General features: G+C 41.3%; 2 protein-coding genes across 2 annotated transcripts in view; one reads left to right on the forward strand and one right to left on the reverse strand.

Moving 5' to 3' along the window:
* Nucleotides 1–1,545: 1,545 nt before the first annotated feature.
* On the reverse strand, nucleotides 1,546–11,730 carry GGPS1 (geranylgeranyl diphosphate synthase 1). The gene is made up of 4 exons (XM_065894617.1): nucleotides 11,579–11,730; nucleotides 7,763–7,855; nucleotides 2,863–2,933; nucleotides 1,546–2,619 (listed from the first exon to the last, which is right to left on the reverse strand). Exons 2-4 carry the CDS (start codon nucleotides 7,830–7,832, stop codon nucleotides 1,861–1,863), a joined length of 900 nt encoding a protein of 299 aa, XP_065750689.1. The 5' UTR covers nucleotides 7,833–7,855; nucleotides 11,579–11,730; the 3' UTR covers nucleotides 1,546–1,860.
* A 672-nt stretch (nucleotides 11,731–12,402) lies between these two features.
* ARID4B (AT-rich interaction domain 4B) overlaps nucleotides 12,403–24,640 on the forward strand; it is a 125,623-nt gene continuing 113,385 nt past the window's right edge. Inside the window, exons 1-2 of the mRNA XM_065894836.1 lie at nucleotides 12,403–12,585; nucleotides 13,416–13,470. Coding sequence (XP_065750908.1) covers nucleotides 13,465–13,470 — 6 coding nt within the window. The 5' untranslated portion in view covers nucleotides 12,403–12,585; nucleotides 13,416–13,464. The remainder of the gene's footprint in view (nucleotides 12,586–13,415; nucleotides 13,471–24,640) is intronic.

The following is a 24,640-nucleotide window of genomic DNA, read 5'->3' on the forward strand; positions in this document are numbered from 1 at the left end:
ACCAGGCCAAAATTAATTTGATTAGCTAAGAAATAATCTACTTAAGCAATCTTTATACTTATAGGTAAATAACTTCATTTCTGTCTATATAGTTAGCATTAGATCATTTTTAATATCAAGTTTGTTACAGGTTCATAAAAACAAAGTTCAAATATCCATAGTATAACACAAATATGTATGATCTTCAGAAGGGGTTTCCTTGGATCAATTAAAATGGAAGATTCAGGGACTTCCCTAGTGGCGCACTGGTTAAGAATCTGCCTGCCAATGCAGGGGACACAGGTTCAAGCCCTGGTCTGGGAAGATCCCACATGCCGCGGAGCAACTAAGCCCGGGCGCCACAACTACCGAAGCCCGCAAGCCTAGAGCCCATGCTAAACAACAAGAGAAGCCACTGCAATGAGAAGCCCCTGCACCACAATGAAGAGTAGCCCCTGCTTGCCGCACTAGAGAAAGCCCACGAGCAGCAACGAACACCCAACACAGCCAAAGATAAATAAATAAAAATAAATAAATCTATAAAAAAAAAAAAAAAAAAGGAAGATTCAAATTATTCTAAAAGTAAAGGCAATACCGAACTTTTCAAAAAAGATTTAGGTTGAGTATTTTGGTGAGAATTTCTCATACAAAAATACGGTGGTTTGATTTAAGCTAACACACTGTACAACCAATCAAGCAAAATGTAATGCTACTGAGAAGTACAAACTTTCATTCTGGGATGTCAGTGACACTTCTCATACAGAAATCAGGGTCTCTTTTTTCATACCTCTTGTGCCATAAGATGGCTCCAGGGGCTGAGGGCCTAAAATGAAACAAAAGGGATAGTCAGGGTTAAGGCACTATAAAGCTAACTGTGCCTGATAGTATAGCCTTTGGCTAATTTTCAGTCAGGCAGTAGCTCTCAGGTTAACACTTTTCTTTGCTTTACTCATAGAGGTTAAAGATGCCTACTTCCTTTTCCATTCAAGCACCAACTGCCTACAGAGGGGTTAACGATGCGGGTGGGAAGGAAAAGGACAGTTCCCCCAGCTTTTGTACTTGTGAGCAAACAGCTTTTATGATTTTTACTACTAATGATAAAGACAGCATAAAATGGCTTAAAGGCTCCTTCCTAAAATACTTTTTCCATGTACCTTTTTCCCCCCCACAAATGGAAAGATACTGCTGTACCCAGATACTAATTAGTTTTGAGGCACAAGTTACATTAGAAGGAAAAAGAACTTGGGCTAGTGTGTAAATTTCATTCAGTGGAGACTCCTTGGTTAAATAAACAGCAGAATTTGCTCAGTTGGGAGAAAGGAAGAGAGGCCCAGAATGCTTACTGCTTGTCACTGTCAGCTTTCTCATGGAAGACTTCACTAAGGGAGTTTCCAGGGAGGAGAATGAGCTATTCTAAGCAACGACATTTAGGAAGAAAGAGGAGTTCCTGTGGTCTTCGGGCCAGCTAGCTATAGAAACTGGTCCCAAGTAGTCAATGGCTTGGAAATGGGGTAGATGAATTGTGAACTGCCCGTACAGTACAGTTAGGAAGTATGTGGATAAAAATTCCTGGAGCTGAAGTCTTCTTTATTGACAGAATCAACAGAACATGCATGGCAGAGTTGGCCACGACGTCCTAACACAGCACATTCTGACATTCAAATTAGACTCATTTAAATGTGGCTCCTTTTGATTCCTTCAACTTGGTACTATGATTATCTGTACACGGGGATTCTATATTGAAACAACCTCACTCACATCACCACTATCACTCAGTTTTTGGATACTAACAGATTGGTCCAAATTTTAAAAAAGGTAATAGGCTAAAAGACAAAAAAAAAGTCAACTAAGCTATCAGGCCTAATCAAGAATGGCTTAATATTATTCATCCTCTTTGAACATTTTACTTAAGTGTTTTACTAGAGCTACTAGCTCAGGGTTCCCACCACATGCATCGATTTGTTTATAGGCTTTAGATTCAAGCTCTTTAAGAGTATTCCGAGTGTATTCAAAAGAACCTACGTTCTCAAGATAATGTACACAGTATTTTTTAACATCTACATTTTCGGTTCTCTGGCGCAAGATATTCTGCACCTGGGTGCTTTCAGGCCTAGACCAAATAGCATGAATAGTAGGGAATGAGAACTTTCCCTCTGTTAGATCTTCACAAAAGCTTTTGTTTGCACTATATTCTTTGGAGTGTAGATTAGCATAATCATCCCTAATTTGGAAAAAGAGCCCAAGTGTATTCAGTAGTGGCTTTAAATCTTCTTTGTAATCAGAGAACAACTGCATGAGACCTACTGCTAATCCAAATAGTCCACCTGTCTTTTGCAGCACCATTGCTTTATATTCTTCTTCAGTGGGACAAGTGTAATTATCTCTCCAGTAGATATCCAGGCCTTGTCCCTGATGGAGTTCTAAAAGCTGGCGGGTAAAAAGCTTTACTGCATCTGGGTGATCAAGGGTTAAGACTTTCTCTAGGCCAAGAAAATATACATAATTGGCAGAATTGATGACAGATGGAATTCCATAGATGCTGTGTGCCACTGGAAAGCCACGACGGAGTTTTGAGTTGTCTTCAATATCATCGATGAGTAAACTGGCATTATGCAACATTTCCGTCACTTCAATGATAATCTAACAAGAAATACAATTGAAAATTTTCATTTTATTTGAATTATTCAAAAGAGCTTATACTTAATGTATATTAACAGATTATCAAAGTGTCAGGTGTCTTAGGTTTTACAACTAGTTATTATCTAGCAACCTCAATGTAAGATATTGTATGATCATTAAACTGAATTAAGAGCTAGGAGTATTTTTACATGATATCTATTAATTTCATGGAGATTAAGAATAAGGTTAGAATTGCCTAAATACCTGTAGCTTGTCTTCTGGAACTTTTAGCCAATGATTAAACGCCTGTGAAAGTTTGGTTCTCACTTGTTTACCTGCATTTAAAGAATAAAATTTAGCAATAAATTAATATTTTTAATTACAAGAAACACATTCAGAAACTTCCTGTGAAACTAAGAAAACTTGACAAATCCAGCCCCACCAATCCATTATCTACTGTAGAGCTTGTCTTCCACTGCTGGGCCCTACTACCTCCCTCCACCAAAACTCATATCCTAAAATGCACAACCTTTTAAAATTAGGGCAGGCAAAAGAGAGTTCTAGGACTCCAGGGACCCATCAGTAAGCTCACTCCTTTCATCTTAACTTATATCAACAGTTTTGGAATGGAATGTTTTTTTTTTTTTAACATCTTTATTGGAGTGTAATTGCTTTATAATGCTGTATTAGTTTCTGCTGTATAACAAAGTGAATCAGCTATATGCATACGTATATCCCCATATTCCCTCCCTCTAGCGTCTCCCTCCCACCCTCCCTTATCCCGTCCCTCTAGGTGGTCACAAAGCACCGAGCTGATCTCCGTGTGCTATGCGGCTGCTTCCCACTAGCTATCTATTTTACATTAGGTAGTGTATATATGTCAATGCCACTCACTTCTTCCCATCTTACCCTTCCCCCTCCCCTTGTCCTTTATTCCTGTCCTGCTCCTAGGTTCTTCAAAACCATTTGTTTTTTTAAGAGTCCATATATATGTGTTAGCATACGGCATTTGTTTTCCTCTTTCTGACTTGCTTCACTCTGTATGACAGACTCTAGGTCCATCCACCTCACTACATATAACTCAATTTTGTTTCTTTTTATGGCTGAGTAATATGGAATGTGCTTTTAGGGAATTATGATCTAATTCATTCTTTTGAAAAGGGAGCCAGTCTAGTTAGTGGCAGTTAATTAGCACCATCCACTTCAGAGGCTACAGGTATTTTTTTTTTTATTGACATGTAGTTGATTTTCAATGTTGTGTTAATTTCTGCTGTACAGCGAAGTGATTCAGTTATACATATTCTCTTTTAAAATATTCTTTTCTATTATGGTTTATCATAGGATACTGAATATGGTTTTCTGTGCTATACAAGGTAGGACCTTGTTGTTTATCCATTCAATATATAACTATAGGTATTCTTTTGTTTTTGTTTTCCTTTTTACTATACTTTCCTCTAACATCAAATGGATGGTTTTGGATAGTTCCTTTTTCTTTTTTCTAACTTACTAGTCCAATATACAATGTAACTGAAAGGAATTTTTTTTTTTTTTTGTGGTACGCGGGCCTCTCACTGTTGTGGCCTCTCCCGTTGCGGAGCACAGGCTCCGGACGCGCAGGCTCAGCGGCCATGGCTCACGGGCCCAGCCGCTCCGCAGCATGTGGGATCTTCCCGGACCGGGGCACGAACCCATGTCCCCTGCATCGGTAGGTGGACTCTCAACCACTGCGCAGGGAAGCCCAAATATAGGTATTTTTAAGTAAATGTACTTTGCTATTGAATTACCTTATAGAATTACCTCTTAAAATTATCTACCATTCCTTTATATTAAGATTTTAGAGACTGGACAGCTCTGCTTCTTTCCTATCAAAAAGTGAATTACCACTCCATGAAGTATTCCCTTTTAACATCCTGAATTTAGTCAAAAGTTAATCTCTTTATTTTGACTAGGGCCATTAGTTTTTCAATATTATCTTTTTCTTACACAGAAAGCTCAAGAGAGGTCTTTGGGTAGTAGTCACCATTAGAAGTCATTTTAGCCCAAATATAAAGGAATGGTAGATAAAAACCACAACCAGTTCATTTAATAAAAATGTTCTTTCTATGAGCTTCCTGCTAAAGCGAATGCACAGTTACACCCTAATTTCAGATTAGGTTTCAGGAAAATAGCTACATAAAGTTTCAGTAAACAAAAACAGTATTTTCTGAGTCCTATCTGTGTTTTCTCTGCACCAATCAGCCAAACAAATGAATACACACACCCTCATCACATACCCAAATGGAACAAAGTTTCACTTTCTGTGAGAAGTCTAAAAGGGAAGGATCTCTTAGGGTTCTGGAAGCAGTATCCTCTGTCTACTAGCCTTTAGAATGTGGTCTGAGTAGCAATTATATCCTTTATCCTTCTGATTTACTTTCCAGTTTGACCAAGGTCAATCTGGGCTATACTGAGAAGGCACAACTGTACAAAGTAACCCTATCACCTTAAAAAAGAAGATGAAGAACAGAGAATCAATGTGCAGGCACATCTTCCCCTTCACTTCAGAATGTATCTAGAAAACAGTACAATAAATGGCTTAACTTACAGGTACTCAGGTATGTATGTATGTACGTATGTATTTATTTATGGCTGCATTGGGTCTTCATTTGCTTCATGGTCTTTCTCTAGTTGCGGTGAGCGGGGGCTACTGTTCGTTGCGGCGCGTGGGCTTCTCACTGCGGTGGCTTCTCTTGTTGCGGAGCACAGGCTCTAGAGTGCAGGTGCAAGGTGCAAGGACTTCAGTAGTTGTGGCTCACGGGCTCTAGAGCGCAGGCTCAGTAGTTGTGGCACACGGGCTTAGTTGCTCCGCGGCATGTGGGATCTTCCCGGACCTGGGCTTGAACCCGTGTCCCCTGAATTGGCAGGCGGATTCTTAACCACTGCGCCGCCAGGGAAGTCCCCTCAGGTTTTATTTTAATATTACAGTAATTACTGTTTCTTCTTTAAGACTTTAGCGTTACTGACTCCCTTTCTGCAGGCCCTCTTCTTCCTCCATTTCAAAACCCACCCTCCACCTCCCACTGCAAAGGCCTGGGGACCTACACTTCTACACTAGAGTAAATAAAGAAACATAAATAAAAGTCATTCTACTTCACTAATTTCAGAATATCCTAATATCAACAATTATTAATTATTATAACCTCTTTTCAGCAAGATTAACTTTACAATAGAATAAATGGCCTGGCCCATCTTTAAGTCACTTTAGTAACTCTGAAGCTCTCTGTGAAAAATAGTTTATGCATAACACAGTTTCCTCTTTCTTTAGGAAACTCTTTTGAGGTTCTATTCTATCATGGGTGCAGGAGTATAATTGATTTGAAAAATAAAAAGATGGGATACCTAATGAGATTCTTAAATATGTTATCTAACGGCCTAAAACATTACTTCCAAATAATGAGGATTAAAAAAAATGTTAACAGAAGTAGTTCATTACACAGGTAAGCGTTACTGTTAAAACGTAACTATAGGCAGTCCTTGTTCTGCACAGTAGTGGAGCAGAGACGTTGGGTGGTGCTAGTTGGACACTTGTCATCACTGGTAACTGCCATGTTTTATGGTAGCCCAGTTCCAACCAGTGTTTGCCAGTGTGTAACAAAATAAGTCCCGCAATAGGTGGGAAGAGTACAAGAGAAATAGTGCTACCTTTCTCAATATGAGACTCTAAAATAAGTAAAGTTACTGGCTGCTGAATAAATGTCACTCAAAAGCAGTCTCTTGGCTTTTTTTTAAACAGTAGGCAACTTTTCCCTTGCATTCTCTGCTTGTCTCTCCTCCATTCTTTTGAAGCATTGACATTAACAAGTATGTCTCCATGAGAGTCTGCCAGAATAGAAATGACACTAATCATGATGGTTTCTGAGGTGGAGGTAGGGAGCTACCACTCTTCTGGCTTCAGACAACAGTATTTATCCTCCCCAGACTCAAGAAGAATAGAAATGCCATTGAGGAGTGCTCATCAAGAGAAGTGTGCACTTTAGAACAGAAATGACAACCTTTTTGTGATTGAGATCATCACTACAGTTGAGCCACACCATGGGCTAAATGGGTTTCTATAGTTGTCCACTTATCACCTTTTTTTTTTTTTTTTTTTGAGCCATGCGGCGCAGGTTGTGGAATCTTAGTTCCCTGACCAGGGATTGAACCCGGGCCCTCAGCAGTGAAAGTGCAGAGTCCTTACCACCAGACTGCCAGGGAAGTCCCAACTTATCACCTTTTAGTAACTGTTTTTTTTTTTTTTTTTTTTTTTTTTTTTTTTGCGGTATGCAGGCCTCTTACTGTTGTGGCCTCTCCCATTGTGGAGCACAGGCTCTGGATGCGCAGGCTCAGTGGCCATGGCTCACGGGCCCAGCCGCTCCGCAGTATGTGGGATCTTCCCGGACCCGGGCACGAACCCGTGTCCCCTGCATCGGCAGGCGGACCCTCAACCACTGCGCCACCAGGGAAGCCCTAGTAACTGGTTTATACATGAAGCTTTATTACAAGAAGCCACGCTTATCACATGCATGAGTTTTTCTTTGCTACTATCATTTCCCAGAAAAGCTTAAAAAAAAAAAAAAAGAGCAAAATAAAACAAGCACATACATACGATTAGGCAGGTGTTTCTTTAGGAAGCCATGTTCAAGTGACTCATCTTTATATAGGAATAATGTGGGCTATGCTTCCAAGTAATGTGCTTTGAATGCTTTACTATTTATCTCTTAAAGGAACTAGTAGTATAAGAAATGCAGTGTATGTGATAATGGAAAACCTGAACAGGAAAGTTAAGTGAAGCTTCTTGTTTCACAAATTGGCAGATCATCCCCTAATATCTAAAGAGTAGGGAATAGGAATGTGTGGCATTCATAAAGAATAAAATTTCTAATGAGATACTCAAATGTTTTAAGTGTTTTTATGTTTTTAGTTATGTTATAAAATTGGATATTTTTAAAGAGGTGCCTCAAAAACATCCCTTTTAAGAACAAAAAGTTGTAAAACTTTATTATTATTTTCCTCATGTGTATCTTCTTACAAAATAGAAAACAGAAACTCTCAAGAGCTGGCAATTCTAACCTTTTCTGTATGCTAATATTTAAATGACGATTACTTTATATAGATGACCCTATATGTACTGTAACTAAACTGTTACCTGGTAACTGAAGTAAGTACTTGTAAGGTTCTAGAAGAATTCTTTGGGCTGTTTCTTGAGTCTTCTCCATTGTTTTTTAATTTCAAAGCTGATCTGTAAAAAAGGAGAAACATAAAGATGGTGTAGTTAAATTATCTGAGTATCAAAGTGCAAAGGAATTTGTATTTCAAGGTGTTGTAGTAAAGGTAAACTTTCAGTTTGGTTTTAAATGAAAACTCTACACCTATGAAATCTTGAAAACATTATGCTAAGTGAAGGAAGATGGTCACAAAAGGTCACATATTCCATTTATATGAAATGTTCAGAACAGGCAAATCTATAAAGACAGAAAGCAGACTCATGATTGCATAGGGCTGGGGTGGGGGGAAGAGAGAGTGACTGCTAATGGGGTTTTTTTTTTTTTGGGGAGATCAAAATGTTCCAGAATTAGATTGCGGTGCTGGTTGCCCAACCTTGTGAATATAACAAAACACACTGACTTGAATACTTTGAATGGGTAAACTATATGATATGTAAATTATATCTCTTTAAAAAAAAAAAAAGCAAAGTCTTCATTTAAGTGATTATATTGGTCAAGGTGTTCACCTGGATTTTAAGTGGTTTCCTTAGTTACAAAACTTACACTAAAAGCCATTCCTATTTTATCAACCATAAAAGGCTTAAATTGTTGACATCAACATCGAAAGAAAACAACAGAATTAGATACTTCTATACTTGACTGATCACGTAAATTAATAAACATACTTTTTTTTCTAAGAGCATTAAAATGAGTATGTTTTGGGGCTTCCCTGGTGGCGCAGTGGTTGAGAGTCCGCCTGCCGATGCAGGGGACACGGGTTCGTGCCCTGGTCCGGGAGGATCCCACATGCCGCGGAGCGGCTGGGCCCGTGAGCCATGGCCGCTGAGCCTGCGCGTCCGGAGCCTGTGCTCCGCAACAGGAGAGGCCACTGTTGTGAGAGGCCCGTGTACCGCAAAAAAAAAAAAAAAAAAAAAAAAAGAGTCGGTTTTATACATTTGACCCTTAAACAACAGCGGGGTTAGGGGCATCAACACTCCCCCTCCGCACACACACACACACACACACACACACACACACACACCTGAAAATCTTCTGCAGCCACAGATTCAACCAAGTGCAAATCATGTAATACTGTAGTATGTATTTATTAAAAAAAAAAATCCACGTATAAGTGGAGCCCAGCAGTTCCCACTCATGGTGTTCAGGGTCTACTGTGTATTTAAAATATAAGGAGAAAATCCTATTCTGCATTTTCTTCACAATCAATTTTCGACATTCTGATTAAGACATGCATTTACTTGAGTGCAATTATATTATTAAAATTATTCCCCTGTAGTGACTTATTATTCTGAATTTTATATTTACTTCAATATTTCCTAGAACATCACTCAGTTTTCCTAGAATCCCCCTTTACTATTGAATTTCTACTATTTCTTTGTAAATATCTATTGCTATTTTTGTTTGTCCTATTAGGAGTCTTCATTTCTGTTTTTGTAGTTTTTGTCTGTTTTGGGGGGATGGGAGGGAGTTTTCATTTCTAATTGGCACACTTCAGAAGGTTTCTCACCTTTGTCTACTTTCTTTTGTTTCTTGGGACAATGATTTGGTCTCTAGGATCATGAGCCTGAAAGATTGAAAAGTGTATTTTCTGTATTTTCTTCTACATTTGCCTTGACCAACAATTAATGTTAAGTATGTTGCAAGGGAAAAAAGTTCAGAAAATATTTCGAAATAATCCAAATACCAGTTTAGTAACCTATTACCTATACTGTTTAAAGTTTGACACAGATTATCTTATTCTTAAGAGATTAAAGAAAGAAAAGATGATGCACAGAAAGAATAATCACTTAGGTTAAAAGATTATTGAACAGAATTAAAAGTAGAATTTTTAAAAAGCATCTCATATACTGTTCTATTTAAACCAGTTAGTAGCCATCTCTTCCCAACTAGGTTGAGAAAATTATGTTTATCTTTTTCACAGCCTCCAGAACACATGACTTAACTTAAAAGTCAGTAAGACCAACTTTCAATAATTCTCTTTTGTCTCTGTATCAGTAACAATATGCCACTAGACAGATTTTCAGCGCTAATCTGTTTCAATTCTTAGGGCTTAGCTGGTTGATGTTTTGTTCGACTGAAAATATTAGTTATGAACTTTAAAAAATCGTTCTTTCCTTTGCTCACTCCGGTAAGTTTAAGAATACTCACTTAACAAATAAATCAATTAATGTTCCTTCCCCAGATAATGTTTGTATGCAAGTATTCTCAACAGTGGGAAAACACAGAAGCCTCAATTTTGCTAGGTACTGAAAACTAAAGTTTCCTGTCTTCTAAAGAGTCTGAGGGTTTCTACATTACTGTGGCATATACTCTGATTTGGCTCTTTTTCTTTTCTTTTTTAACCCCAAAGACTCCAATTTATCACACCTAGAAATTTCAGCTATCACATACTGGACCCGAATATAAAGAGGCATTAATGTGTTACATGAACTCTACTAATTTACTTTTTTAAAAGTAATTAATTTTTAAACTATTTTACCGAAGTATAGTTGATTTACAATGTTGTGTCTAATCTACTTTTAGAACGAACCACCACAGGATGCCTCTGTGAGAGTCTGAAACTACTCCTTTTCAAAACTGGGAAACTGCTTTACATTTGTTCAAACAACGCACGATGAATATTAATTAACACAAAATCAGATTCTCTCCTCCGTGTGGACTACTGAAGCAATATACCCCTGGTCCTCTACTCTTCAGCCAGTGACCTTTTCGAAATTCAAATCTGGTCCTATCTCCCTTCTGACTGGCAACCCTCCGAAGTTATCCCATGGCTCTTAGATAAGAACAAAACTCCCTAACATAGCGTATCAGGTTCGGACAGCCAAGCCCCGCGCCCTCCCACCCCCGGCCCAGCCGCTCCTCATGGTTTAAAAAGCTCCCTCCTGGAAGAAGGCTTTCCAACGTGATGTTCTTTCTCTCTGGAATGTTCTTTCCGTAGTTAACTCCCGCTAACCCTTACACTCTCGGCTGGATCCTCACTCCCTCGGGAAAGCCTTCCCTCATCTCCCTAAGGCAAACTCCCTATTTCCAATTCTCTTATCACCACGAAACTCTCCTTCGTGGCACTCACACCTGTTGCAATATCACACTGACTTGTGTGGCCATCCTGCCTGTCTCACTAGGCTCAGGCTCATGACGGCAGGGACCACACCAGGCGGTGGCGTTCAAATGTGGGAAAGACGAAATGAACGAAGGGACGTAAGCCGAGTACCTTCCAATGCGTTAGAGGACGAAATCCGGGCACACACACAGAAAAGGGAAAATATCGTGCAAAGTAATTTTTTAAAAAGGGATGGGTCTGTTTTCAGAATTGCTAAATCGACAAAGTGTAAGCGCGGCTGTGAAGCGTGGAGTGCATCCTTCCACTCGAACTCCGGGAGACGATGGATGGGTGTGAAGTAAATTGCCGGAGAGGTACATGGAGGGAATTTAAATAACTTCGAGGCATATTTTCCACACAGGCTTGGCAGAAGGGCTTCCAACGCCGACTCCGTCTAGCGGAGCCCGCAGGGTCGGTAAGGTTCCTGCTTCCTCTCCGCCCCGAGGCCCCCTTCCGCTCCGCGGGGACCGTACCGCTCCTCCCCTTCTCCAGCGAGAGGATGGAAAATTCAACACAATCCGGTTCAGCATCCGGGTCCTCACCCTCCTTTCTTTCTTTCCTCTCAGCTCCGCCTCCCAACCTCCCCCACCCTCACTCCCCATCCGGGTTCCCCCCAGCCGCCACCACAGCCACTCACGGTTCGAGGATGATATCACAACTTTCACGCCGGGGGTCCGGGAGTAGCAGTACCCAGCATCAACTTCCCACCTTATAGTTCAGAACAAGGCTCCCCCGGATGCCTACATAAATCCCTCCCCTCACTTCACGATAGCACTCTCCGCCTTCCTCACCCGCCAGCAACACCGCATTGCTCGGTGCAAGAAAATGCGCCATCCCGGTCACACTGCGCAGGCGTCGTTGCCACCTCCCCTTTGCTTTGTCGCCCCGCCCCCTTTCCCTCCCTCCCTTCCCTGGCTCACATAGGCGCGGGGCGTTGCGGGTCTTGCAGTTCTCAGGGGCAAGGCCTCGCGCATTGGCCCCAGAGGCTGGACTACATTTCCCGGGGAGCTATGAGGCGTAACTTTCTGTTTCCATAGAACTGGTGGGAAAATGGCGTCGTTGTTTGTATCGCGGGGACCAATAGGAACAGGGTATGGGCGGATTCTAAAGAAGTCTAACCAATCCGAGGTCGTCTAAGAGGCCATCCGGGAAAGAGGTAGGGGAGGGGAAAAAAAGTCTAGGGGAGGGGAGAAAGGAGGGAAGGGGGGGCACTTGGGGTGGGGGGGAAGCGATGTTTGCCCGTCAGTCGAGTCCGGAGTGAGGAGCTTAGGCGCCGGAGCGGAGGGAGACTCTTGCGCTTAAGCTTGCAGCCGCCACGGCCACCGCCTGGACCTTTGCCCGGAGGGAGTCGCAGAGGGTCTGTCGCCGCCGTCCTCTGCAGGGCAGCGCGACTGGGGGCTCGGACTTCCAGTCCAGGAGGGATTTTTCGTCGTCCCCCCTCCCCCCAGCGAGGGAGCCCGAGCGGCCGCCAAACAAAGGTACCAGTCGCCGCCGCGGGAGGAGGAGGAGCCGGAGCTTTAGCCTCAGCCACCGCTGGACCCGCCGCCCTTCTTCCCCCATCTCTCCCCCAGGCCTGCTGATTTTGGGGGGGAGCAGGGGAGGGGACTCTGGACGTGCCAGGGTCGGAGCTTGCCTCCGAGGAAGGTAGGGGCATTTTCTGGGGCTTTCGCGGTCTCGTAAGGGGGTCTTCAGGGGAGTCACTGGGCCCGGCTGGGGAGCCGGGGAAGATCGCTGGGATGGTGTCCCCCGGCGCCCCAATTCGGGGCCTCGGCCTCCGAGGAACTCGCGCCGCCCCCCTCCACCCCGCAGTTGCCGAGTCCGAGTCGCCCCCCACCCTGGAGGCCGCACACTCGGCGCTTTAGTGCCCCTCGGCCGCGGTGGGGGGCCCCGACCGGTGGGGGGGCTCTGCCGCCGCCCGGCCCCTCGGCGCTCTCGCCGTCCCCGCGGCCGGCAGACGTGGATCCCGCTCGCACTTGTCGGGTGTCCGCCCCGGAGCGGGACGTGGGCTGAGCCTCTGCGTCGGGTTGGTGTAGCCCGCGGCCCTCCGGCGGGTCCGCCGCCCCCGCCGTGCTCCCCGAGGCCCGGCCCGCGCCCGCTCGGACGCGGGGTGCGCAGCCCTTCCGAGGGGGAGCGGCCGGGCCGGCGCGCAGGCCCGCGGGCAGGAGGGCGGTCGACCCCGCGCCGGCTCCCGGGCTTGTAGTGAGTTTCTTCTCTGACAGAAATGGCGTCATTGTCGGAGACGGGAAACTCCGTCGGGTCCCGACAATGGGGACGGGAAGCTGTCGAGCTGTGTAGGTGGTCGGGTTTGCGGGGATGGCGGGGCCAGAGGGGGCCCCGGCTCGGCGTTTGGTGGTTCGGGGACTGACGCCTCCTTCGGCTCCTTGTCGGGGTGCAGGCTTCGCACGGTTCCCTCCGCCTCCGCCGGTGCAGAGGTGCCCGTGGTGTTGACCGGGTGTCTTTTGTTTCGCCTCCAGGTGCAGGTGAATCTGGTGTTTTCGAGGGGATCGCGGCCCCAGGATCATCATGAAGGTAAGATCGCCTCCAGAAAGCCAGCCTCGGGGGCTAGAGGATCCAGGAAGTGGGGGGTTTGATCGAGGTCGTGTGAGCGACCCCGAGTTTTGCCGAGGAAGGTGTGTGAGGTGGCTTGGGGCCCGAGCTCGTCCCCGGGGACGACGGGGGTCAGCTGCCGTGGATCTCGGTGGGCTTTGCTGTGGACTTGGAGCCGGTTATAGGATATCTCGCTGAGGATGATGTTTTTTCCCTCGTATAGAACCTTTTTGCCGGGAATGAATGATAGGAATAACTGCGTGAATTTAAGTGTTTTAAAAGCAGGTCAAGTAATCTGACTCTAGAAACTGAACCGTACTGTGGTTCTATCGGTTACGCCGATGAAAGAACATCTCATTTATTGTGTGAACAGTACTGTGAATTTTTAGTAGAAGACCTATTAGATTAGCGAAATCAAATATAATCTTAATCGAAAGATTTTTCAGGAAAATGTTGGTGATCTTTAGACAACTCAGAGATAGCAATTGTTCCTTGTATTTCCGATTTAGGATTATATGGTGTGTTTTCCTCTACTGATCCATTTGGTCTCTAAATTATCAGATGCTCTATTGCATTGTGATAAAACCGATGTGGAAAACCGATGGTCAGGTTCCTCTTAAACGTAAACGTGTTAACTGAATGTAGGATGTTGTCTAAAAAGTACAGTCTACTTAAATGGTGGAAGAAATTACAGTCATAAAAGGACAGGTTTTTTTTTTCACTTTAGAGAATATGTAATTGAATGCTGTCATATTTTTTAACGCATTTGAGGATGAAAAGCCTTAGATATCTGAAATGTCTAGATTCAACTGGTGGAACTTAGAGACTAGCAGATATTTTTCATCCATTACAAATTCACAAGTGCTTGAAAGGAGTACAGGGTTTTCACAAGGATAGAAACACATCAGTTAGTATGTTAAAATGTGGGTGTCATCTACTTTTGATAGTTCCTTTGAATTTTTTTTAAAAAAATTTATTTCTCTTCAGAATCAGGACCGCTTTCATAGTACTGCATTCAGATTAAGATTTGCAATACTTGTGTTTATGGTGGAAAGTGAAAGCTGTGGCCACTTAAATATTTATCAGTTATACAAAGTAATTGAATTTCATCCAGTTTTTTGTGTTTTTTTTTTTTTTTTTACATTTTTTTATTCTTGAGTTTGGAGTGCTGTAAACTCCTACCTGAAACAGTTTATATCTGCTGAATTACTATTTCGCCTTCATGTAAATGAAAAAAACAGTGATGTTTCAGAAATGAATCCCTTTCGTTAATCACAGATGCTAGCTACACCTTCTGTGACCTGTATGAAATAGTGACAAGTAAATTTATCAGGGAAAACTGTATATCTTCTTTGGTGTTGGACAACAATTTCTTAAGAAAAGTGTTGGGTTGAATAATATATAATAAGTTCAGAAGCTGATTAATACAGGATTTAGTTTGGAATAAATGTTGTAATCTGTCACAGTTTCCAGTGTAGTGCCTGGCACATCTCGAGCACTCTGTTAATGTTTGGTTAAAAGAAATGTAGTAAGTTGAAGGTCTTTTAGATTTTAGATTTTCTTACCTTTTCTTTCTTCCTTTCATTTCCTTTTTTTTTTTTTTTCCCCTTCAACTTATCTGTTTAAAAAAATGAAAGTACGTTGGAAGCTTCAGCCCTGAAAGTTTCACGGTATTAGGCAAATGCAAATATTTTGGTATCAGTTTAGAACTACTCATGTTAAGGGCTCAGCATTTCCATTATTACTGGCTTATAAAAAAAGTTACTAGTAATGTTAAAAGGAAAGAATTGTTAAAGTAATCTTCTAATTTTATGAAAGAAGAACTGCTGTTATTGTCAGTATAGTAAGTCCTCTCTTTGGGAATCTGCTAGTAATCAGAAGTCCTAAAAATGTAGCTTATTTCTTTCAACTTAATTTTTTATGTTGTGAAAGTTGAGAGGCTGCCCATGATTGGTATTTTGCTTTAACAAAATTGCAATTCAAAAAGTATGGAGTGTTGATTATATTAGGCTTAGATTTTCTTGTTTGTGTGTTCCCAGTTTCTATATTGTAATGACAACTGAGCTGTAGAAGGATTTATGCCAATTATCAGATCTTATCAAACAGATTTGTATTGTGTAGCAAGCTTTTAAGTTTGTAGTATGTGTCCTACTAGTCACAGGATTAAATTTTATTAAGTGATAGTGTATTGAGGCAATTCAGAGTGTGTAGGAGTACACTTTTTTGGTTGTTGCTTTAAAGTCCCAAAACAAGGAAAAATATATGTAGCATTTTAAGTGCTATATGTTTTAGAAGCAATTTTCCTGTTAGAATTTACTTAAATAAATAAATAAATAAATAAAGGCCTCTTTACTGACGAATATAGTGTATCTCATGGTATTTTTGCCCAGTGTGTTTTTGAGACATATGACTGTAATGTGAAAGCAATTTTGTGCTTTAACATAGATCATGATGTTGGTGTTATGTTTAGTTTATTTTTCATCTTTTTGGTAAACCTTTCAATGTCACTGATAGCACATTATCAGGAAATAATAGATTATTGAAGTTTATAAATAATTCTAAGACTTAATTATGTCAGATACATTTCCTACTTTTTTCTAAAACTTTTTTTTTTTGCTTTTCTATTGCACAGGTTATTAACATTTCTCATTACACTGCAGTAAATTTTGAAGTGGAAATGGACTGGATAGAGTAGACATTTCAGAATCTTTAGGGGATAAGTGATTTAGGTGGTTGTACTTAGGATCTGGGGAGATGGGCTTTTTCAGATGTACCATTCTCTCCTCAGTAATCACTGCCTGAGACCACATAAAAATAATGGATTGATTACAAGTGCCTTTTTTAATGTCCTTTGCTGTGTGAGTATTCTCAGTCCCTTTCCCCTTCCTCCCCCCCCCTTCCTTTTCCCTTTCCTCTCTCTGGATCACTCCCTCCCTCCCTCTTTCTCTTCTACATTTCCTTACTCTCTTCCTCCTTATTCTTTCCTCCCTCCCTCTCCCCATCTCCCTTCATTTCTCCCTCCCCCTTTTGTAAATCATTCATTTAACAACATCCCCTTCCATGTGTCAGGCAGTGTGGCTTGAAGGTAAATACGCTCTCAGACCTGCTGTCAAGGAGCTCACAATTTAGTTGAAGACGCAGAAAAATAAAGCAAACAGTGCATATTGAATTATAAGAGTATTTTTTGCAATATACAGTATTTGTGATAAGTGCAATGGGAGGACATAAGAGGACACTTAAAGCAGAGAGCCATTGAAAGTTCTCTGGTGGAACTGGCATCTAAGCTGAGGATTAAAGCTTTTGCTAGGCAAGAAGAGTAGAAGACAGTGTTTCAGATAGGGAACAACATATTGGAAAATAAAGGAAAGAACAAGATGAGTTATCTGGAAACTGTAAGTAGTTCACTATGGCTGGATTAACTTAAAGCATGATGTGTTTAGGGTGGGAATAGGAGGGCAGTGATGGGAGATGAAGTTAAGTTAGGGAGTTGAAAATTTTCTCGAAAGCTACATGGAACCACTGAAGGTAAAGACACTGGTTTGTACTGTAGAGAGATCACTTTGGTAGTATTGTAGTGAATACGTCAGAAGGGAGATCTGAATGGAAAGTCTGGATATTCCAGGTGATAAGTCAAAGTGAGAAGTGAATAAGGACCTGAACTAATGTGGTGGGAGTGGAACAGAGGGAATAGATCTGAAATACCTAGGACATAGAATTCAGGGCTAATAACTCACCCTGGGGTGGGAGAAGATCGAGGTTTCTCTCTCGGGGCATGAGATAGATGTTATCGTCATTTGAGTCATGCTGTCACTGGAGTAAACATGAATAAGGTTCTGAGTATTTAAGGGATCTGTAGGAGGTCCACATCCAGGTGGACTTACTAATTAAGATGTAAGGGTAAGAGCAGGTCGAGTGAAGAGAAAGCAGAGGCTTGCTTAATCCAGTGTGAATGTTAACCTGTAGTTAATATTCATAATATTTCAAGGGATTTAGACCCATAATATGGCAAATGTATTTTGTGCTATAAATTTGTGGTCTTTTCGATGAACAGGTAATTTTATAAAATACCAGCTTGTTTTCTGTCCAAATTTCTAATCCTTTGCTTATTGTAATTCAGTGTACATATTACACTGAAGAGTGTGTTTTTGCTAACTTAGCTTGTAAATTCAGTCTCTGAAGAGATATTGCGTGCCTTCTTTGTACCAGACATGGTTGTAAGTATTGAGGATACAGCAGTAAACAAAATAAGAATTCTTGTGGATTTACTGTCCACAGTCGACCCTAGAACTGCACTTATATGTGGATTTTTGATAAATACAAATATGCAGTGTAAATGTATTTTCTCCTTCTTATGATCTTAATATTTTCTTTTCTCTAGCTTACTTTACTGTAAAATACATATAACACTCAAAATATGTGTTAATCGACTTTTTATGTTACTGGTAAGGCTTTGGTTAACACTGGATTAGTAATAGTTCAGTTTGGGGGAAGTCAGAAGTTATACATGGATTTTCCACTGCATGGGGGTGGTGGCGCCCCTAACTCTTACATTGTTCAAGGGTCGACTGTATTAGGGTAGACAGACACCAAACCAGAAAAAAATAAGTGATAAGTGGTATGAAGGGAAGTGAAGCAGAATCAGGATAAGAGGGTTAGAGTGACCGAGAGTGTTGCTTTAGATTAGATCGTTTGACCCTGAGATGTTTAAGGAACAGGAAGGTGGCCTTTAGGGCTGGAGTGGGAGGAGATGAGGCTTGAGAGGTCACAAGGGCCGGAACAATGTAGGCCACAGCAAGGACTTAGAGTAAAACCTGAGTGTGCTAGGAAGTCACTGCAGAGTCTGGAGCAAGAGAGTGAAGTGGTTGTGTAGAGAATAGAGTGTAGGCAGCAAGAGCGGAAGCAGGAGATGAGTTGCGCGTCAGTTCTGGTGAGAGAGATGGTGCGGCACCAGGTGTGGGAGATGGTTGTATTGAGGGTGGGGACATAGAATTCTGATGGATTGGGTGTGAGGGAAAGGTTCTGCTTGCTGCTGCTTACAGATGACTAACCCTCCCATCCCTGGCCCCTTTAAATAAAAATCTTTTTGCTGTGATTAGTTGGTGGATGGGATTCTTGGAACTGAGTGTAGCCAAGAAGCTGTTCCCAGCTCTTACCCTTCCCTTACTGGTGAGCAGTGAACACTGAGCTGAGCAGTCCTTTGTTTTTGTTTTGAATTTTAGGAAACGAGGTAAAATTCACCGTTTAAAGTATGCAGTTCAGTATTTCTTAGTCTTTTCACAAGATCGTGTATCCATCACTACTGTCTAACTCCAGAACATTCTCACCTTCCCCCCAAAGAGTTCTCTCTTCCCTTTACCCCTCCCCTGGCGATCACTAATCCACTTTCTGTCTCCAAGAATTTGCCTATTCTGGACATTTCCTAGCAGCGGAATCATACAGTATTCCTTTTGTGTCTGACTTCTTTCACTTAGCATAATATTTTTAAGGTTCATTCATTTTTGTAGCATATGTCAGTATTTCATTCCTTTTTATTGATGATTAATATTCCATTTTCTGGATGTACCACATTTTGTGAATCTGTTTATTAGTTGTTGGACATGTGGATTATTTCTACTTTTTGCCTATTGTGAATAATGCTGCTGTGAACATTATTTACAAGCTTTTGTGTGGACATGTATTTTCAGTTTTGGGGGGCGTCCTAGGAGTGGACCTTTCAGTTTTCAAGGTGGTGATACTACCTGGGGTAACCCTGTTGAGAGCTGAGTGTTGGACTTCAGATGTTTTGTGTTGCTGTGGCAAATGGCCACCAAGAAGTTGGTCATTTAAAAAATTCACTTGAGGCTTCCCTGGCAGTCCAGTGTTTAAGACTCCACACTTCCACTGCCAGGGGCACGGGTTCATCCCCACTGCTTCTCAGTGTGGCAAAAGAAAAAATTAGTTTAACATTTACTGAGCGCTTACGTGCGAGTCTCCGATCTAGCCATTTAGGATATATCAGGGAATAGTACAGGTAGAAAGTCCTGGCCCTGCGGATGTTACCTTTTAAGGTGGGGAGGTGGGCAGACAAATCAGAATAAACATAGTAAGTAGATTATCTCACCTGTTAGGTGGTCAGCAGTAGGGCAGTAAGCAGGGAGCTCAGTAAGGAGGATTGGGACTGTGGAGTGGGCAGGTTGTAGCACTAAGTGAGGTGGTCACGTAGGACTCATTGAGAAGACATTTATGCAAATGCGTGACGGAAGGATGTAAGGGAGCGAGTCATGTGGCTTCAAAGGCATCTGGACATGTTCAGTGAAGTGCACAGAGGCCAGGGTGGCTGGAGTGGAGGAAGGAAGGAAGAGATCGGGAGTGGATGGGGTCAGACAGGTAAGGGGGATGCAGGCTGGGGGTGGAGCAGATCAGATCACATCACCTGGGACCTTGCAGGCTTTTGTGAGAATTTTGGCTTTCACTCTGGTAGAAATGGGGAGCAGTTGTGGGTTTGGAACAGAGGAGTGATGCAGTCTCATTACAGAGTGGCAGATTTTCATTATATTTTTAAAGGATCACTGACAGCTGTGTTACAAACAGGCTGTAGGCAAATCTACAGGATAGAACCTGATCAGTTAAGAAGGTGTAGTTATAAGGGATGGTGGCTGGCTGCCACCGCAAGGGAGGTGCGGAATGGTCAGATTCTAGATGTGGTTTGAGGGTAGAGCCAAAAGGAGTTCTTGTCAGATTGAATGCAGAGGAAAGGCAAGGAGGTTACCAAGATGTTTTGGCTGAATAACTGGAAAATTGGGATTTTATGATGAAGTTAGGGCTGCGTAATTTTTGGAAGTAAACATTTATATTTAATAAATTTATAAGATATATTTTATATTTGTGAAGTATGCTCTGTGAAATGCGGCTGTAAACAAAATGTAGGTATGCTATACAGTGGACCCTTGAACAGCATGGGTTTCAACTGCTTGGGTCCACTTAGACGAGAATTCTTTGCAGTGAATACTACAGTCGTACTACACAGTGTGTGGCTGGCTGAATCCGAGAATGTGGAACTGTAGATTCGGAAGGCCAGCTGTAAAGTTATAGCGGGATTTTCAGCTGCGCCCCTAACCCTGGTGTTGTTCAGGAGTCAGCTGGGTTAGCTTTTTAGTAACAGACGTTTGGAAGCGTTGGAGCCTTTCATTCTTGTTGAATTGTTTAAAAACAGGACTGCTGCTGCCGCCTTCATTTTGGTGCCACAGAACAAGGATGTTTCTACATTCATGAGACGCATGCACTAGTATTCTGTGTAAGATGACACCCACAGTCATCTGTGGGTCAAAAAGGATCAAAATCTTTTTGATATTTAAATGTTGCAGATTCTAGAAGGCATGGATTTTGATAAGGCATATACTGAAAGTAGAATTATTTAAAATTTGTGTTGATTACCTAAGTGCAAAGCATCACGTTTAGCTTGTAACTTAATTTGAATATAAAAGACAAAATATTAAAAAAACAAATGTGTCACTATTTCTTTTAGTTGGGCCTTCTTTAAACCAGTGGACATTGAATGAAACATGAGCTATAAATAATGAGCTTTTGTTCCCAAGATGATTGAACTTTTTCATTTATTTACTTTACATCAAAATAAGACAGTATATTTGTTATCTCTTAAACTACTAATCAGTATGTTTAACTTAATTTTAAGAAAGAGCTTTTGTTATAAAATATTACATTTCTCTTCTTTTAGGAGTGCAGGAAATCTTGACATTCGAGTTTTCCATGGAAGATAATGTGTTTCTAGAAATCTAATAATTTTCATACTAAGATTGGAGACAGCATTCAAATTTGGGGAGGAAAAATGAGTTTAAAAAAGTATGTAAACAGTTTACCAGAAGATAAAAAGATCTGCTAGGGTCAGTTTACAAAGACAGAGAAACCAAACTTCATGTTCACCTTGTATACTAACAGTCATGTTTTAGGCTGGTTAATAGGACTAAAGGGACAAAATAAAAGCTGCAGAAAAGCAGGTTTTAAAACAACACTTGTCTTACTCTGAGGATAATATCCAACTGTGAATAACTAGATGTACTGAGCTTTAGGACAGTTGGAGATAAGTATACAATTCTACTTACTCTGCCTGGTGTGTCTTCCCAGCTTAACATTGGTGCTGGCAGTCAGGTGGTAGAGAGCCTGATTCTCTGGGCCATTATTATGATTTGAAGGAAGAAAATCTTTACAGAAAGTAATGTATCACCTTTAAGTTACAAATTTAGCTATTAATTAAGAGAATAATAATTCCGTACGTAGTCTTTTACTATTCAAATGTGTCAGATAACAGTCCATATGGGACAATGGGATGGATACTTTACCTAGACTTTCCTTACTTAAGCCATTTTTTTCTAATAGATGAATTTTTGGCAGTGTGACTTAACTCTAGGATATCTAAAGTCCTATGTCAAGGTTGTGGCAAGTAACAGACTGCTGTCTCCTAATTTGGTAATCTTGAAGGGCGTAATTGCTTATGAGAGTATAGTCATTGATAACTGTTCAATAAGTTTCATTTTAAGTCACGCTAATTTTTTATCATTTTCTTTAATAGCAGAAATGAAGATAATAAACTGCCAAACCTTTGATCAAATGGTACTTAAAGAAAAAACTCATACTGATAGTCAAAGTTATACTTGAAAATGGCTATAAAAACCACTTTGTTTAGTTAAAGTACTCAGTAAATAGTGTAGCTTAGTGATTAAGAGCATATGGCTGGGAAAGAGAGAGGTCTTGTCACCACTCCTGTCTTTCTATGTTCTTTACTTGGCTGATGAAGTTTAGGTAAAGTTATTTATTTTTGAATTGAAAGTAAACATCAGTTTCATTTTTTGCAAAGTGGGGTAATTATAGTTACATCACAGGGCTGTGTAAGTACTAAATGAAATTACATTTGACATACGCTGTGCTCGCCATTTTTCTGAGCAGTCAGTACATGGTAGCTTCATTATTCTGGTAAAAGCCTGTCATTTCTGTTTTAAATGGATAGAGTGAGGATTCTTTCATCAAAACTGCTTGGGATTGAATTGGGACTCTTGTGCTACCAAGTTGTGGCCAGTTTTCTTAAACTCTCTAGGAAAGCTGGTGTCCTTGTCTAAGAAGAGGAATGGTGGTAGCGCTTAACCTCACGGGGCTGTTGGGATGACTAAGTGTAACAACAAGACCTACTCCATGATAAGTTATTACTTATTATGTAAAATTGTAGCTATTATTATTAGTTCATGGAAAGAATGTGTAAACTCTTGTGAATTTAAGTAGACTTTTGGGGTGGTGCAGTGACTCTAGTCTCTTAAAGGTTGATTTGGAAGTTGGGGGAAGAAGTTACAATTTTGCGATTGAGATTAAAGGCTGTTATTGCTGTCTTTATGAAATCCTTAAGAACAGTGTTCAGTGGAAGGTGAAAACCAGATTTCTTTATTCTAAGAACTCTTTGCTCCCATTTCAAACCTTTATTTATTCTAGCACTTCCTGATGCAGAAGCTTCTCTTAGTAAATACAATACTTGTTCTCTCTTCTCATTTGCTGCTGGCTTGCCCAGATGGGATTCTTTCAAGGGAAAAGTAAATTTTACTTCCAAGCCTAGAGGGTGGTTATTGCATTAATTGAGCCACAGGAGATCTTCACCTTCTAAGTGGCCATCCACCTCCAGACTTGCTTATGTGGGGACATTTTTTTTCTTCTCAGGGTCAGATCACTGTTGTGATGTGGCAGTTAGTCACCTGAAGCTGCTGTAGCGTGGCGAGCCTGTGGGGATGGGGTGAACGCGTGCTGGGGCCCCTGCCAAGCCTGCGTCTCTACTTGAGAGAGTAAAAGGAAAACCGAACAGGCTTGACGACAGACAGCTACTGTCGCTGTCAAAGTTTAAATGAGGCAGCTTGGCTTACACCTATTTGGGAGTTTTTAAAACATTTAGCTTTTGATATTTTCAGTTTTATCTTGGTAAGTATAGCTCATCCGAGGTCCCATTTCAATTTTTTATCTGAATATTCTTGTTGAAAGTTGTTCACTGATTTTTCTTTTTTGGCCGCACCCCGGGCTTGTGGGATCTTAGTTCCCCGACCACGGATCGAACCCGGGCCCCCTGCAGTGGAGGCGTGGAGTCCTAGCCACTGGACCACCAGGGAAGTCCCACGTTCAGTGATTTTTTTAAAAAAGTGGTTCAGTGTCGGAGGGCTCTTGAAACTTAGTAAGTCACCTAATTTTGCTTTGCCCCAACTTGGAGAAATACTTTTCTAAACTAGTTCTATTCCTAGCAAAATTAAAGAAGTTTTATTTTTTTAATTATAAAAGCAATACAGTTTGCTGTAAATATTGAAAATTACAGAAATGTAATATATGCAGTGAATAGTAAAAGTTATTACCTTCCCCAGTCTCACTTCCTGTTGGCAATTTGATTTAAAAGTTTGGGGTGTATTCTTCCATACGTTTTTCCTTGCACATATAAAATAGACATCTGAGTATTTTTTGATATGCTTGGTTTTACAAAAATGGGCTTATACTATGCATATTGTTCTGTGGCTGTTTTTACATCTTTTTATATCAGTATATAGCAGATCTGTGTCATTCTTTTTGCTGCCTTCAGCAAGGTTTTACTTGCATTCAGTGTGCTATTTTCTCTACCACCAAATGATTTATTTAGGTCACCACTGTGTTTCTTTAGCTTTATGTTATGGCAGATATGTATAGGACTCTCTTAGCAGTGTTCAGCATTCAGTAGATATTCAGTAAGTATTATTAATGTATTTGAATATTTAGTATACTAGGTGGTGAATAGTCCCAGTCATCTGTAACATTTACGATAGTCTCTCATAACCCTATAGATTATTATTACAGCTACTATTAATGAAATCTGATTGCATGAGATTGCTTTTTTTAAATGTTTATTTATTTTTTATTTATGGCAGCATTGGGTCTTCGTTGCTGCGCGTGGGCTTTCTCTAGTTGGCGGTGCGCGGGAGCTACTCTATGTTGCGGTGCGCGGGCTTCTCATTGCGGTGGATTCTTCTGTTGCAGAGCACGGACTCTAGGCGCATGGCCTTCAGTAGTTGTGGCACACAGACTCTAGAGTGCAGGCTCGGTAGTTGTGGCGCACGGCCGTAGTTGCTCCGCGGCATGTGGGATCTTCCCGAACCAGGGCTCG

Source organism: Phocoena phocoena, chromosome 16, assembly GCF_963924675.1.
Source record: "Phocoena phocoena chromosome 16, mPhoPho1.1, whole genome shotgun sequence".
NCBI classification, from domain to species: Eukaryota; Metazoa; Chordata; class Mammalia; order Artiodactyla; family Phocoenidae; genus Phocoena; species Phocoena phocoena.

Bases quoted from the DNA above. Each gene is read 5' to 3' on its own strand.
- GGPS1 (XM_065894617.1), bottom strand. From the start codon at position 7,832: ATGGAGAAGACTCAAGAAACAGCCCAAAGAATTCTTCTAGAACCTTAC. The intron at 2,934-7,762 runs GTAACAGTTTAG...CTTTAAATGCAG, and splicing joins GTACTTACTTCAGTTACCAG to GTAAACAAGTGAGAACCAAA. The intron at 2,620-2,862 runs GTATTTAGGCAA...ATTTCTTGTTAG, and splicing joins TTCCAGAAGACAAGCTACAG to ATTATCATTGAAGTGACGGA.